The sequence below is a fragment of the Carassius auratus genome, chromosome 35, assembly GCF_003368295.1.
Source record: "Carassius auratus strain Wakin chromosome 35, ASM336829v1, whole genome shotgun sequence".
NCBI classification, from domain to species: domain Eukaryota; kingdom Metazoa; phylum Chordata; class Actinopteri; order Cypriniformes; family Cyprinidae; genus Carassius; species Carassius auratus.
In genome coordinates, this window is record NC_039277.1 from 10471807 (window position 1) to 10488378 (window position 16572).

Genomic DNA, 16572 nt, shown 5'->3' on the forward strand with positions numbered 1-16572 from the left:
ACTGAGGAATGTGGAAGTAAAGTGTGTCATGGAGCAGCCAATAGTTCCAAACAACCAAAAGTTCCAGCACTGAAGATATTTTTTAACAAATTAGTTGACCTCTCAGAAATTTGGCCAGTAGGGGTATTTTATGAAATTTTTATTTTATGTGTTATAATTTATGTTTATCGTTAGATAACAGACAGACAGACACACACACACACACACACACACACACACACACACACACACACACAAAAGAAATAGAAAGTTGAGCTGGCGCAGTGCTGCTATGTGTGCAGGGGTAACAACCAACCAGAACATTAACAACAAACCTGAATTCAGGTGAGTTAAAGAGTTGGTTGCACCAGCATACATCAAAGAGCCTCTAAGTGTCCATTCACTTTGCTTATAATGAAAAAGACGCATCGGATTCTGTCATTGTGCTTAACCTATCTTTTTTTTTTTTCAAAACAAAAAACTAAACAAGTAATACGAATTTGGAACAACATTTCTTTTATTATTATTATTTTTTTTTTTACTGAGTTTATTTCTAAATTGGGCTTTTATTTTGAAGAAAGGACACAGCCTTATTGAGTACTTTTATTTTGGTTTCCAGGAGAGCCACCGGTTCCTTTATGGCTCCCGGAACAATGTCAAGCTGAAACTAAACTCCTTTAGCCGATAAGCTGTTTTGATTACTATCTCTTTGAGTAATTTTGTTTTGCTCGTTCAAACAACACCGTGGCCTGTAGAATGGAGATCGGTGATTTATCATGAAACTCCGCGCGCAGTATGACAGGTATTTATTTATTAATACCTTTACTCTAACAGCATTTTCAGGGCTTTCATGAAAAACATCAAGAATCTTAGATATACACCGTTAGTGATTATATATTATCCATCATTTAATGCAGTTCTATCGAATTTGTTGTCTAACCCCGAAGTTTAGTTCAGTTCACATATGTGTTACATTATGCACTTGAATAATCATGTAAACAGATGTGTAACGTTAAGACTGCTGTTGTTTCGAACGGGAGCGCTGCGAGGATTTCCATTTTGGGTGGGCCATAAAAAGTTGGGGGTGGCCATAATTTTACAGTGGAGTAATAATAAAATTATAATAAAAACTTTTATATTTATATGGAGTTGTTTGTCTGTTTTATGTTTGCCTTCTGATGCACTGATTTGGTTTATTTTTCAACAGAGGAACATATAGCGAGTCCAGAAGAGCGTTTAGACTGAGGGATTCACCTGATCCGATGCAAACCGATCACAGCCCGCAGGGAGGGAACGGGCTGTCGTTAACCCTGCAGCCGGAGCTGCTCGCCCGAATGCCTGGAGCTGAGAGCTCCAACGGGCCGGAAACAGACGAGGATGTCCGGGTTCCTATAGGCAGCTCATCGGGGTCTACAAATGGACGTGGCGCGACCTCGCGCAGGCTGAGAGCAGCGAGCCACAGCCACGCCCATTCTCACGGACACACGCACAGCCACGAGCGCGAGCACGAGTCGGACAGCGGCGAGTCTGACCTGGAGTCCGGAGAATCCAGCAGCTCGTTATCAGAGCTTCGCTACCTCCTGCGCTGGCTCAAGAAAGGCCTTCCTTTCATAGTTATTCTCTGTGCGAAACTAGTCATCCAGCACGCCCTGGGTACGTGTTAGCTAGAACTACTGTTAATGCAGTGGTTATGATCTGTAAAGTTCATGTCCCCTGTCACACTTCGGTGGTGTTGTTTTTCTGTAGGTCTGGCTGTTGCAGTGGGTTTGTTTACCACCTTTATGTATGTCAACAAAAGCATTCAAACGCAAGTCTTTCTCCACGTAAGTCCACCATATTATTTCATATTTACCATGGGAGTTGAAGATCAGTGCTTGTGAGTTCCTTAGTATGGTTATCTGAAGGCTCTTTTGTTTTCTCCTGTGTAAAGGACCGAAGGACTAAGTTGCATTGTGCCTGGCTCTTGCTGTTCCTCACATCCTCCAGTCTCCTCGTGTTCTACACTTTTCCCACTCAGTCACTTTATCGCTGGTAAGGTGCTCTACATTGTATCACCAAACCTCACTTCACCACAAACTGTGACGTACTAGGTTTAGTGTAATAACTAAAAAACTAAATGTGACCCTGGACCAGAAAACCAGTCATAAATGTATAGATCATCTGAAAGCTGAATAAATAAGCTTTCCATTGATGTATGGTTTGTTAGGACAATATTTGGCCGAGATACAGCTTGGAATCTGAGGGAGCAAAAAAAAACTAATTTCAAGTTGTCCAAATGAAGTCCTTAGCCATGCATATTATTAATGATAATACATTTTTGATATATTTCCGGTAGAAAATGTACAAAATATCTTCATGGAAAATGAAGTGTAATGTAATGTATCCTAATTATTTTTGGCATAAAAGAAAAATCGATCATTTTGACCCACACAATATGTTTTGGGCTATTGCTACAAAAAACCTGTGCTACTTAGGACTGGTTTTGTTGTCCTGGGTCACAAATGACCAGATCTCTTCTAAATGATAAATAAATAGCATGTATATCTAATTGGCTCTCTCTTTCTTGTTTCATCCCTCAGCCTCTTTTTTGCTAATGCTACAATAGATACGCAGAACTTTTGGGAGGTTTTGTGGTGCGTCGGTGTGACTAACTTCATTTTGAAGTTTTTCTTCATGGGACTTAAGTGTCTAATTCTCCTCATCCCCTCCACGCTCATGACATACCGGCGAAGGGTGAGCATGATTCGTAACATAATTTATTTAGCTGTTTTGAGTAACAATAAACGTTCGATTCACCTTATCCACCCTGCTTTCCATAGGGTCAGTGGTACATGCTCATAGAAGAGGTGGGTCAGTTGTATCAGGTGATAGCTCCTGTCCCGCTTTGGTTCCGTTATCTAGTCAGCTACAATGAGATGGACACCTCAGCCGGTCTGACTCTGGGAATCCTGCTAGCCTTGCTCTACCTCATAATGAAGGTGTGCACAATCATTACAATAACTAGTATTTGAAACGAATACATTACTAGAACACATCAGTCTAATCTGATTATGTTTCTTTTTTTAGCTTTTGGCCTTGTATGGGCTGTCAGGATCATTGCAAAAAACATTACGGACTTTTTTCAGTTCTGAGGTATGAAAGATTGCTTATACACAAATGTCTCGTTTTCTATATATTGTAAAATGTTGTTTTTACTGTGTGTAAAGGTGAACGGAGCTCCAGCCAGTCCTGCTCAGGTTAGAGAGGCAGGTGACATTTGTCCGATCTGTCAGGCTGATTTTAAGCAGCCTCGGTTCCTCGTCTGTCAGGTGAGAATGTGGTCCTGGAGTTTGACCTCCAGTGTCAACCCCCCTTAAATTCCACATTCCCAGACTAAACCACAATGCTTCTTGAAGGCAAAATGTATTACAGAACTAATCTCAGCCCAGATGAAAATGATAAATCGGCAAATAGAAATTAGTAATGCATGTCACATAATGCATGTGCATAAATGTCATCAATTTACTGTTTGACTGTCTCTAGCATATCTTCTGTGAGGAGTGCATCGCCCAGTGGCTTAACCAGGAGAGGACCTGCCCCCTGTGCCGCACTGTCATCACAGACAAGGTGCATAAGTGGAAAGATGGTGCAACATCAGCTTATTTTCAAATCTACTGAAAACTCACTGAAAGGATGGAGACAGTGTGTGACCAGCAGTGGATCCACTGAATATGGATTGTTTTCTCCTCCCAGACATCTCTGCTGAGCAAACAGCACTTGTTATAAGACAAAAGGCTCTAGAATAAGCTCCAGTTTGAGTTTTTTTTAATATATGTATAGATATCTTGTCAAAAGGACAAGTGCAGCTCTTGTATTATTATTATTATTATTATTATTAGTACTACTACTACTATTATTGTTGCATGTGGAGCACCCCTATTTCTTAGTGTTTATAATTTATATTCCTCTGTGTTTTTGCATGCCATCTCTGATTTTACTAATTACCTTCTGGATGTAAGCAGAAGAATTGAGTGGAGGCAAATGGATTTCTTCAAATTGTATTTGTCGAGAAAACAATAACAAATGATGTAGCAGAAATGTATTTGTTGACTCCCTAAATGTATTTAAAAAAATAATAATAATCCTTTCATTTTTCATAGATACTGGTCTTTTTGATCCGTAGTCAGATAGTGTGTTTTTTGTAACTAAACTTTTCGTAAACACATTTATGAAAGGAGTTTTGAAAAATTCTGGATTTGGTGTTACATTTGAAGTATTGTGGTTTCTTTGGTAATAATCTGAATGTGAGGTAATTGCACATGAACTTGATCTATCAAATGATGTAGCATTAGAATTGTGGAACCATGTGGATTTTGTGAATGAACAACATACAGTGGCTGTTACTGTACCTGCTAAATGTATTTATAATTCAGGCCCTTCACAGATACATGGTATTTTTCTAATCATGTTGCACTTACATTGTAATAAACCAAAGCCTTGAATAAGAAATATCTATTTTAGTACCATCATACAGTATGCAGTTATAATTGAATTTTTATGCAGTATATTTCAACAAATAAATTTTTCAAACTGTTAAGATGTATCACTGTAATTCTTTGCTTGGCAAAGCAAGCTTTATTTCGTAAAATTCAATAAAAATATTTTTAAAATAAACAAGCCATCACAAAACACCGGATTTGAAACAACATTCACGTCATTCTGTACTTTGTATACATTCATTTTTTAAACCAAACGTGGCACTGTCTAATAAACACGGCACTTCAAGCATTTGCATTTAAAATCTCATTTTTGTTTCACTTTATAATCCAGGAGGTTTTTAGAATTGGTTTCAATTCTAATGTAATGTAGTACTACAGATTTTCGAAACCAGCTTCGTGTCAACTTTTTTGAAATTCCAATTATACACCACTCATTTTTATAAGGAACACACACACACACACACACACAAAACATACCATTAACATTTGGCACCAAGTTATATCTTAATACTCCAAAATGACTGCAATAATCAGTGGAAGATGGTTGGTGAGGTTTTAAACCCACAGTCTAGTGATTATATGAACTGGGCTCATGGTCAATATCCAACTCGTCAGACACACAAGTGATACATAACACCATTTATGCAACATTACAGACCCCTCTCTCTCTCTCTCAGACAACATTACATTGAATAAATGGTCAATATTTGTGTATGTGAGGGCAAATTCACATATGAGTTCATTATGGGCTGTTAACTGCCACGGCACAGCAGGCTGTTGTTTATCAGTCGGCAGTGTATCTGACAGATTAAGATATTCACAATCATGCTTCCTGTGCATAGTGAGTACAGCCAATTATTGGCTTGATGGAAACTGCTGCAAAGTCCAGACAGTTCAATCAGAGCAATGGCCTCCTAATGTCCAACCACAATTACAATCTACATTACAGAAATTAGAGCTTGAGGACTGAAGTTAACATCACATTCAATCAGTGAGTTACAAAGTCGCAATAGAACCATGTTCTCAAGCAGAAAACAAGCTTTTTTTACATTCCCATGGGAAAAAAAGTGTGCCGTTCAGAAATTGTTTAAATGTGGTCACAGAGATGCAATCGCAGGCTCACACGCGGACATTCAGTTAATAACACAGGAATGCCTGTGAAATACGATACATGAAACCATCTAAATAACCCCTGCTTACATACAGCAAATCTTAACAAGATGCAGATTCGGTGTTCACCAGTTCAAGGCGTCACATCATCATAAATATTGATTGCATAAGAACTAATATACAAGAAAAGAGTACCAATATTCATGAAGAATCTTGTTTATGCACAGCAATGAAATAGATACAGATAAGTTTTTTATACTTTATGACTCTTCCATCATTCTGGATTCATCTAGAATAGAGATCTTCTTTTCCCTTAACCACATATACCCAAGCTTATTTCATAAAGATTCAATAGAACGATAAATGATCCAGTGGTTTTCCCCTCATCTGGTGCACAGTACACATCCTGAAAACATACTTGAAATCCCAACATTTTTAATGTCCTTGAGATTAGAAATTACCCCAACACCAATACAGAAATGAAAGGGGTTGGCATGTCTTTGTGTTCATGTAACTAATCAGGCTAAATCCAGAACAGCATTCTTGACTATAAAGAATAAATAATTTGCATAGTTTAGAACTATATGGCACCTGAAAAATAAATATGTAAAAAAAAAAAATCAAAACAAATTCAGGAAAAAAAAGAAAATCAATTTCTGATAAGGGACGTGAAACTCACTTTGCTCTCTAGGGTCAAAAGTAAAATTAAATAAACATTCGGTTTAAAATCAATAGTGGTCGCTGATGGGTGACAGCATATTAGTATTAATGGCATTTGTGGCTGTGTCTTAGAAATAAGTAACTGTACTCTGGATTAACAGGTTTTATCCAGTAATCTAAATTTTTTATATTCTTTGGTCAGACAGTTTGTTTGGAAAATAGCTTGTTACCGTCAAAAAGAAAAACAGTGATTTGATGCCCAGAACACAGGTAGATGCATACCTGAATGTATGAATATTAAATGTAATCAAGACCAAACCAAAATAAGAGAATCATTTCTTGAAGTAATCTAATACTGTCTCATGAATATACAGCAAATGAACTAACATGAAAAAAAAATCAGCTTATATTTTTTACTTCATAGTTTATCATTGGTAGGTTTCACTAAAACGACTGTAGAGTGCCCTACACCAGTGATTCTACGAGTCCTAACAACTATGAATTAGGAATCAAATATTTCATAAATCAGACAGACTCCTCAAGAATGTAGACCTTAATCTTCTCTCACCATTTTAAAAAGACAATCCACCCAACAATTCATATTCTGTCATTATTTACCCTCATGCGGTTTCAAACCTGGATGACTTTCTGTGAAACACAACAGAAGACATTTTGAAGCATAATTCAATTGTTTTTATCCACAGAAGTCAATCTGTGAAAATTGCTAAAGAAAATCATATTTTGTGTTTGACAGAAAAAAGGAAGCAAGTTATACAGGTTTGGAATGACATAAGGGTGAGTTCATGACAGAATTGATATTTCTTGGGTGAACTATCCATTTCAATACTTTTATAGCTATCCCAGCCTCATACAGTTATTCGACTCAAACTCAACTTCAAATATACAACAGAAGATACTATGAATTCTCCCTCATGTTTTGCATGAGCATGGCCTATAAAATATAATCTGTGAAATTCATGCTCAGAGTCACCTAAATTGTAAGGTGGTCTGTCTGTTTCAGAGCAGAGAGAGGACAAGCTTGCGTGATGTACACTAATGCTGTAAGTGTTTCAGTGACAGAAACTGGGAGCAGAAAGGCCTTTTTGGTAAATCCCTGAAGTACAAAACTTAAGGCACTCATCAATGATTCATCCTCAGATTCTTGGGTCTCCTGCCGCCCGCTGGTTTCATGAAGGACCCCGTGTTGGATCCCAGTGGTTTTTTGATGTTGAGAGGGGCTGACACCTCCATGTTGCTGCAATTGTCCATCTGCTCAACATTAGACACCTCCATGGGTGCATCAGTGGGCGGCAGGAGAGAGGCGGTGGTTGTGGGCACTTCTGGGAAGGGTGGGCCCCGAGACCAACCGTCTTCCCCTTCACCCTTCATAGGGCTGGAAAATGCAAGTATGGCATCATGGGTAACGGATCTCGATTCATGTTAAGTTATAAATGCAAAACCGGGATAAACATGACATGTTACAGCATGTACACAACCAAATAAATGAAATCAATATCATTCCCTACAATATCACAGGGCTGGGAAGCAATACACATTTTAGTTAGTTAGTGTACACACACACACACACACAGGAAGTAGTAAGGCATTTGGGTATTTTCACCTACTGTTTGAATACTATTAATTCAGACATACTACTCCTTCCACATACTGTTTTTCACCTGCTATATAGTATGTAAGCAGGCCTATTCAGACACAGCATGTGAGCTTATTTTTAACAATTCTTTCTTATAAATTAATGTTTTTCTGAATGCAGATCAAGATTAATCTTGGAGGAATAAATCTGTTTTTTTTTACCCAGCCCTACAACATCATAAAACTGTGCGGATCTCCGTGGAATGAGAAACATTACCTCACTGGTGTTCTTGGGCTTCCCAGAAGCTTGCGAGGTGAACGGTATTTTGGTTCAAAAGTGAACTTCTCCTTGATGTTTTCGAGCACAGATGGAGCGATGTACGTAAAGCCCTGAGGAGAGACGACATCCGAGAAAAGATTAAATGAAAAAAACAAAAACAAAACAAAAAAGTTTGGGTAGACAAAATAAAAGGGGGAAAAAAACTGATGAGTGTAGAGGATGTGCAATTATGATGAACCCCAAAAAAGAACATGTCACGCTAAGAGCTGGAAAAACCAGTTAAACAGTAATAATACAGACCAGATGAGAGATATTATCCCTTTCTCGTAAGTTTGTCCACAAAAAGAACTAATTTCCTACACACACACAATGCTAGCACACACTCACAATGTAGATCGGGAGTCAGAAACTAATCTCGTACACATTCTTGAGTGCCTTACACGGCATGCTGATGGTAATTAAGATCAAATGGAGTATAAACTAATTTTTGAGGCTTCAGTCGGGTTCTTTTATGTTTGGGCTATGGTGTCAAATACTACAAGGCCTTGGAAGTGCATAATATTACTCTATTTGTCTCAAGGACATCTTTGTTTATAATAAAAATCAGTTTAATATTTGATTTATTTATCTACACAACCATTCAAACGTTTCGGGTTCGTAAGTTTTTTTTTTTTGAGAAATTAATACTTTTATTCAGCAACGATGTATTAAAAGGCTAAAATATTTCTATTGTAAATAAATGCTGTTCGTTTGAAAATTCAGCTTTGCCACTACAGGAATAAATCACAGTTGAAAATACATTTAAATATAATTTTTTTTAATAGTTATACCATTTCACAATATTACTGTTTTACTAAATTTTTGATTAAATAAATGCAGCCTCGGTGAGCTTAAAAGACAAAAATCTTACAACTCATGAATGACAGTGTATATAAAATAGTACCCTATGACATCAGTAGCCCATAATTTTGGTAATATCAGACTTGCAATATTTTCTATTTATTGGTTATTGGCTAATAAACATTAAAAAAAGGCATTTTACTGATGCATTTTGGATAAATGTGATGCAGTTAGAGTCCTCACAGCAGTATAGTGTTTTTGCAAAGACCATGCAGTATATTTAAAGAGTAAAGAAATCACTTTAGCCTAAAAAGTGACGAAGACATCAAACTGACCAGGAAGACTTGGTTGGCGCTTTCGCTGAGCGTCGAGTCGTCGGGACTGTCCACAGGAGTCTGACTAGTGAACTTGGAGTCAAACTGGCTAACGTCATCTGCTGATTGCTGCAGAAATAAAGATTTGTGAGATACCACATCATGTGTTCTATAATAATAAACTTAAACACGCCATGAGAGAGAAACAAAAAGTTGACTGAGTTGAGAAAGAAGACAGTCTCGTACCAAAAAAGGCTTAAAGGGAGGTTCAACTTTAAAAGCCAGCAGATCATCCCAGTTCATGTGTCTGAAGAAGGAATGGGCCTAAAAAATAAAATATATAAAACTCCACAATATATGTCATCTCCAGCTTTTATGATAATGGGTTCAACATATCATAAGGCCAGATACCTGGACATCTAAAACATCTCTAGGACCTGCTCCCATCCTCGTTGATGCATTTCTTCTCAGCAGCTGGGTGTGAAACATACATACACAACCCTGTAAGTTAAGCAATGGGAGAATTCCACAGTGGCATGAAACCTGTTCCACCTTAAGACCTTTACCTTTTTGAGAAGGTCCCGTGCTTCTTGGGTGAGGTATGGTGGAAGGCTCAGTTTGCACTTTAGGATTTTGTCTATGGTTTTCTTCCGATTTTCTGCGGTGAATGGCGGCTGGAGGTGAGATTTAAAAAGTTAAAGAGCAGTCTGGGTAAGCTTAGATTGTACTCTGTGCACAAATTCATGAAACACTTGATATCTTCACAATAATGCTTTCTTGATTTAAGTCCACCTAGAAAAGTGGAAGCTGTTTGGTAGAAGCAACTCTGTATTAATGCCAATAGTTGTGGAATTAAACATCAAACAAAAGCATACAAATACACTAGTCATGTAGTTGTGTAGGCTTCAGTTTGTATCTACATTCATTTACATTAACAAACCGTTCGAATAAGGTTCTATCATTGTTATTTTTGGCTTCACACAATCAAAACAAGTGTCTAAAGAGTTCACAAACTACAGGTCAACAGAATCTCTGTCTAGCAAAAGAACACCTCACCAGTGATTATCAATAGTGAATGCACACACGTGTTTGTAATTCTTATCCAGTTCTAGTGATAAGACTCGAGGTCAGTCCAGTTACACTTTATTTCAAAAGTCCACTTCAGACATTCAAGTAACTGCAAGTAACTTTGCAATTAGATGTCAACTAACTCCCATTAGAGCATTTGTAGACTGTTAGGTTAAGGTTAGTAAAATAAGTTACCGTTCTTGAAAAAAGTCAGTAGAACATCTGTTGAGTGACCATCAAAATAAAGTGTTAGCAGATATTAATCAGGCAGACTACTAATACTCCAATGGCTGCTAGTTGACATGTAGTTGAAAAGTTGTTTATAGGTAGTAGAATGCCTAAAGTGGACAATCAAAATAAAGCGTCACCCTGTCCTCTGTGTAATCATATGAAAACTGAAGGGTGAGACCAGGAGACCCCTGGTTTAGGCTAACGTTGGCTAGCTAGCGATGCCATCTCGTAAACGACATCATAATCTTGATAAGATAATCTGATAATCTTTATAGTCAAGAACACAATATTTTAAAGTGCTTATTATTTCTCAACTCCACAGCTGTGCAGTGAAATTCACTTTAAAAGATTCACTTTTTGTTCATGAAGATCACATGACAAATAAGACAAAAATGTGTCCCCTGGCAGAAACCAAGACTTATAAGATAAAAATGATGTGAAATGACCATCATAACCAGTAGATGGCAGCAGATGATCAATCATTTGCTCAGTTGCTTTGGATTTATTTTAAAATGGATTTAATAACAAATTTGTAGTACTTGTACAGTGCTAAAGTATAAAGTACAGCAAGTGCAGGAAGTCACTGCTACTGCTGTAGTTTTGTTACTCTGAATTTAGTCTGAATCACTTAATGCACAGGTCTATTTTTGACATCAGCTTGTCGGATGTTTTGTTCCTTGATATCGTTATCACTGTCAATCATAGCAACGACTTGCGGCACAAATTAGCGTATCTCTGCAAGGTTTGTGGAATTAAATGTTTATTAGACATTGTTTATTAGTCAATGATATAAATGCTTATTTGCACCAAACAGAAAAACTTATCGGCTAACCCAGATATTTGAAAAATGCCAAATATTGGCCAAAATGTTGTTTCAATGCCAAATATCGGTCGATCACTAGCATTTATAAATCATTGGTATGTGTAAATGTACATCTGTTCTAATATATTTATATACAGCTTATTGACTTAATCTGTCTCTAATTTTATGTAAAACATTAATGGAGAAGCAAGATATCCGAGAGGTGACTGAGGCCATGGACACTCACAGCTCCTGTTAGCATGTCATACATCAGGGCTCCCAGACTCCACCAATCCACAGCTCGGTTATGGCCGCTTCTCATGAGAATTTCTGGTGCCCTGAAAAAGGGAGAGGACAAGAGAAACAAAGAGAGAAAGACAGAATGAATGAGTAAGAGAGAAAATGCCAGCACACCAACCATTTTTTGTGCTGCGGTCTTTTTTACTTTGACCTAACTGACACCAGAGGCCCCAAATAAGCCTTCAGCTGACGTGATTGATGAAGGCTCTGACCTCCATGAACTGCTCTGTATGAACGTTTAAGAGGCCACATCATCAAAAAACATGATTTTTTATCATAACATGACTCTTTTAAGACTGAAGTTCAAGTTGTTAAACACAACACACCCTTTATAGTCTACACGGACCATTTATTTGAGAAAAAGATTCAAATTCTCCTGCTACGTTTTTACACTGTCCATTTACATCAAGAAGTAACATGAGCATGAAAAAAGATTGTTTAATTGGGTAAAATGTGACATTGTACATACATGTACTCTATGGTTCCGCAGAAGGTGTGAGTGACGGTACCATCGTGGATCGACTCCTTACAGAGTCCAAAGTCTGTCAGCTTCACGTGACCTGAGATGAGAATAAAATGAGCACATCCAGAGGAGAACAGTCTTTATTGAACAGGCAGTGGTGCAAGACTGACGACTATCTGGGATAAAAAGACACAGGTGAGTATGTGTGTGTGTGTGTGTGTGTGTGTGTGTTATTACCATTGTTACGGAGCATGATGTTCTCTGGCTTCAGATCTCTGTAAATAATGCCTTTCTGATGAAGATGACCCAAGGCCATGGAAATCTCTGCCAGGTAAAAGCTAGAAGTAAATAAAATTATAAATAAATAAATGAATATTAAAAATGTAAATGCTTTCACAACCCATTGATTTGTAAATATTTTGTTAAACAAATCATTCACCCCAAACGAAAAATGTTATATTATTTATTAGAGGTCAAACCAATCATAATATATAGTGCTACAGTCATATAGACCGCTTTTAATGTGATGCATTTCTTTTTGGAGCTTAACAGCTTGAGACCATGAATTGTCATTGTATGATAAATACCTATGTACAGTACACTCTCATTAAAGTATTTAAAAATAATTAAATATGTGGAAGTTAAACAGAAAAACGAACAGCATATGGGTTTGGAATAACATGAGGGTGATCACAGATTTACAAATGTCTAATATTTGGTCGATCAAACCATCAAATCAGCATTCGGGTTGGTTGTACAAACTACCGTTGTGAAGCCAGTGAATTGTGAAAGCCTCCCGCACGAGATCAACGTTTACACAAAACAGAGGCGTTTCATCCACATAGCAGACAGGTCATCTTGACATGAGAATGACCTATATCCTGATAAGACTAATAAAGCTCCACTTTTATTTAACCTTTAACCAAGCAAATTAATTAAGAACAAGTTCATGTCCTATTTTCGATAACATCCACTGACCAGGCTGTGTCCTCCAAAAAGATCCCCTCCCTCTCCAGCTGCATGAACAGCTCTCCACCTGTTACAGAAACATAAACTTGATTCCAGATCCGTTTTCTTGTTTTCATTTTTTTTCTCTAAACCAAAACTACTGATTGAAAAGCACCGGTAGCTGTTTTGAACTCACCGCTTAGGTACTCGAGGATGAGATAAAGTTTCCCTCCTGTCTGAAAGGCGTATATGAGGTCCACAATGAAGGGATGCTTCACTTCCTCTAGGATGCTCCTCTCTGCTTTAGTATGAGCGGTGTCCTTTGCATTGCGAGCAATCATGGCCTGTTAAAACAGACAATAGCAACAGAATACATTAAGAAATGTGGTGTTTTTAAGTAAATGTAAGAAAGCACACAAGCACTGCCTGTACATCTTCCTGTGAACATCTATGTACTGGAGGGTTGAAACACCCCTAATCACAGCTGTGAACTCATCAGGCGGGGGTCATTAATGCTTTTATTGTTGTTGCAATAAACAGACGTGTGCAAATCTAATTTGGGAATGGAATCCGGAGCATTTCAATCATGCAAACCACAGAGAACAATGCAGCATCAGTCTCAAAATGATTAAACTGCGTCCATGGCCTCTGTACACAGCCATCGCTTGCTCTTCTTCTGTTCTAGAATGGTTTAAACAGGGTTCCTACACATGTTCAAAATTCCAGACTCAAATTTCCAAACCTCTAAGTAGATGTTCAGGCCATCTTTAACATAAATGGTTCATAGATCATTATTTTTAGCTTTACATTTGCTATATAGTATTTAGTATATAATATTTTCTTTTCTCAGGGGTTTATTTATTGATTTTTTCAAAGTGACAACATATAGAGCTCCTACAAAAAAAAATCTCACAGACTTTTGCATGCACAAAATAAACGTTTTTTTCAAGAAACTATTGACAAGCACATGGTAATTTTTTGTGTGCTAACACATAACAGTTTCTAGTTTTATATATCCTATAACCTATTTTCTTTATTCATCAATGCCATCTCACTATGGGGAAAACGAGAGCATGGATGCAAATGAATAAATATGGGTATGCTTGCTGAAAATTTGGCTTTTCTTAGGGTAGTACGTCTAATGTCAAGGCCTAATGTCCAATTTAACACATCCTCTAAGGCGGCAGAGAAAACGAAATGGGCTGACGGTACAGTAGAGCGGTGTGCATTGTCCTGTTTGCCAAGTTCAAAGGTCTTTCAAAAAACTGGTACTGTTAAAAAAAAAAAGTGTTCAAAATTTGTCTTTCTTTAGGGCAGTACGTCAATTTTCAAAGACTTAAGTTTGCATTAACACATACTCTGTGGCAGCCAAAAAAAAAACACCATTATAGAAAACTAAATAGGGGTAAAGATCTGGAAATGCTTTCTTTTTTTCCATTCTTTTCCAGACCTGGAAATTACTCAAATCAAATTCCATACTTTTCCAAACTGCGTAGAAACGCTGATTAAAGATAATTTAGCTAAAACAGCTACAGTGTACAATGAAGAGTACACTGAGTAAGTACTGATAAAAACAGAGCCATATTCTGTTGGTATGCAAATCTGGCCAGCTGAGATTGCATTATATTGTGACCACATCATATCTTTCTACCAAGCTGATAAATGACCAAATCTGCCACTCATCTGTGGTCTTGCTAAAATAGACCCTGTGAAGCAAATCATGCTATTATTATAAGCCCATGTGTTTTAAATATGTTAAACTAACTAAGCATTTTGAAAAAAAAAAAGTAGAATTCCTATTGAATGCTACTGTTTGTTTCTGTTATGATCTACATGTTTGCAGATGTCAGAATAAGGGATTCTACTATTAAACCATTTTACTAGTTGTTGTGAAAAGGAACACACACACTTAAACTATACAAACAATTAAACAATCATTACGCAAACTGTTTATAGGTAATGACGAAACATTCCTTTAACATTATTGACAGGCCTGCAGCAAACCACACCAATAAAACCTGTTAACCAGCCGGACCAGGCATGATGGAACCCCCAAACTGAGTCTCAGGGAAAAACCAATAATTGTGAATTTTGGGGTGCCATACCTTTTTCAAGACCTTCATGGCAAATATCTTCCCAGAATCTGCCCCAGTTACCTTGCGAACTTGAAAAACCTGTTTGTTAAACAGAAAAGGACTGTTTAAGTGCCCCTATTATGCCATTTTGATTATTGCCTTTCATGCAGAGTGTAATGTGGCGATTACATGTGAATGTAAACAAGCTGCAAAATACAGAACTGGGCATGGTAAGATCTACAATAAAAATCTGCAAATGAAACTAAAAGCATTGAGACAAAAATGAATGGACACTATTTAGCAAGGATGCATTAAATTGATCAAATGTGACACTAATGCCATTTAAAGTGATACAAAAGATTTATATTTTAAATGAATTCTGCTCTTTTGAGCGCTCCAACCATCAAAGTCCCCTGGAAAAAATATATGTAAACAGCACATATATTTGCTAAAAATTCAGCCAATTTCAAATATTTAAAATTACATTTTAAACTGTATTAAAATACAAATCATTTATTTTGAATTATAATAATATCACAATATTCATGTATTTATTGTAATCAAATAAATGCAGCATAAGAAGCTTCTTTCAAAAACTCTTCTGACCCCAAACTTTTGAACAGTAGTGTACATTATTTTAAAGCCCATATTATGTGTTGACACTACACCACATGCAGGGAGGAAACACTGGGTAGCACTGCTAGTCTTCCTTACCTTCCCATATCCTCCTTTACCCAAAACACGAAGCAACTCAAAACATTCAGGACGAATCTGCTCTGTGCCTGGATTCACACTGTTCTCGGAGATTTCGAACTTCTCGCAGTCTTCCATACTGCTCCAAAACATCAAAATGTATATACGTTTAACATAAAATATCAACATGTTAATCAAAGAGAAGACATTTCACTTCAAAATTAAAATGATATCATCAAATTTAAACAAATAGAATTATTTTTGAACGGCAAGTATCTTTTTGACATACTCACAATTCAAAGCCACTGCACTGGTCCAGGCATTCACTGCCCCTGGCCTGTGGACAGACACAAACTTTTGGTGTTTATGGCAGGTTTACAGAGTGTTGGAGGTGTGGAGTGGACTGCAGTTTTTTGTATCCCTGCAGGTTTTCCACCAAATGCACAGTGTGTGTTAACGCTCAATCTATAGCAGTGACTGATGCACACTAGCTCTTCTCGACCGGAGTTTTAAAGGTCTCTGATCACATTACAAGACTCAGTTTAACCTCTGCCAAACTTTTTCTTTCTCTCATATTTCGTATGACTGTGAAGTCTGTTTAGTCATAAAAGTCTGACAGTATATTAATACAGACATCTTCATGCACCTTTAGTGATGCTAGGTATCCAAATATGCAGTCTAAGCAGGTAACAGTTAATGCTAGATGTGTTTCTAGCTGGTCTGGGTTGACCATTAGCT

General features: G+C 37.2%; 2 protein-coding genes across 23 annotated transcripts in view; one reads left to right on the plus strand and one right to left on the minus strand.

Moving 5' to 3' along the window:
- Positions 1 to 581: 581 nt before the first annotated feature.
- LOC113054352 (E3 ubiquitin-protein ligase RNFT1-like) lies at positions 582 to 4632 on the plus strand. The gene is made up of 9 exons (XM_026219858.1): positions 582 to 781; positions 1187 to 1632; positions 1726 to 1802; positions 1910 to 2010; positions 2559 to 2712; positions 2799 to 2957; positions 3046 to 3111; positions 3186 to 3287; positions 3502 to 4632. Exons 1-9 carry the CDS (start codon positions 756 to 758, stop codon positions 3634 to 3636), a joined length of 1266 nt encoding a protein of 421 aa, XP_026075643.1. The 5' UTR covers positions 582 to 755; the 3' UTR covers positions 3637 to 4632.
- Positions 4633 to 5084: 452 nt separating this feature from the next.
- The window catches only part of LOC113054349 (ribosomal protein S6 kinase beta-1), a 67173-nt gene continuing 55685 nt past the window's right edge, over positions 5085 to 16572 (minus strand). For all 22 annotated transcript variants that reach the window (XM_026219855.1, XM_026219849.1, XM_026219852.1 and 19 more), the window contains 14 exons: positions 16128 to 16171; positions 15856 to 15973; positions 15172 to 15240; positions 13263 to 13410; positions 13097 to 13154; positions 12356 to 12456; positions 12125 to 12215; positions 11603 to 11693; positions 9821 to 9928; positions 9666 to 9728; positions 9501 to 9578; positions 9276 to 9383; positions 8098 to 8210; positions 5085 to 7620 (listed from right to left, as the gene is read on the minus strand). In XM_026219855.1, coding sequence (XP_026075640.1) covers positions 7368 to 7620; positions 8098 to 8210; positions 9276 to 9383; positions 9501 to 9578; positions 9666 to 9728; positions 9821 to 9928; positions 11603 to 11693; positions 12125 to 12215; positions 12356 to 12456; positions 13097 to 13154; positions 13263 to 13410; positions 15172 to 15240; positions 15856 to 15973; positions 16128 to 16171 — 1443 coding nt within the window. In that variant the 3' untranslated portion in view covers positions 5085 to 7367. The remainder of the gene's footprint in view (positions 7621 to 8097; positions 8211 to 9275; positions 9384 to 9500; positions 9579 to 9665; positions 9729 to 9820; positions 9929 to 11602; positions 11694 to 12124; positions 12216 to 12355; positions 12457 to 13096; positions 13155 to 13262; positions 13411 to 15171; positions 15241 to 15855; positions 15974 to 16127; positions 16172 to 16572) is intronic.

Coding starts and splice junctions, on each gene's coding strand:
- LOC113054352 (XM_026219858.1), top strand. CDS start 756: ATGAAACTCCGCGCGCAGTATGACAG. Junction 1,633..1,725: donor AGTCATCCAGCACGCCCTGG/GTACGTGTTAGC, acceptor GTTTTTCTGTAG/GTCTGGCTGTTGCAGTGGGT. Junction 3,112..3,185: donor GGACTTTTTTCAGTTCTGAG/GTATGAAAGATT, acceptor CTGTGTGTAAAG/GTGAACGGAGCTCCAGCCAG.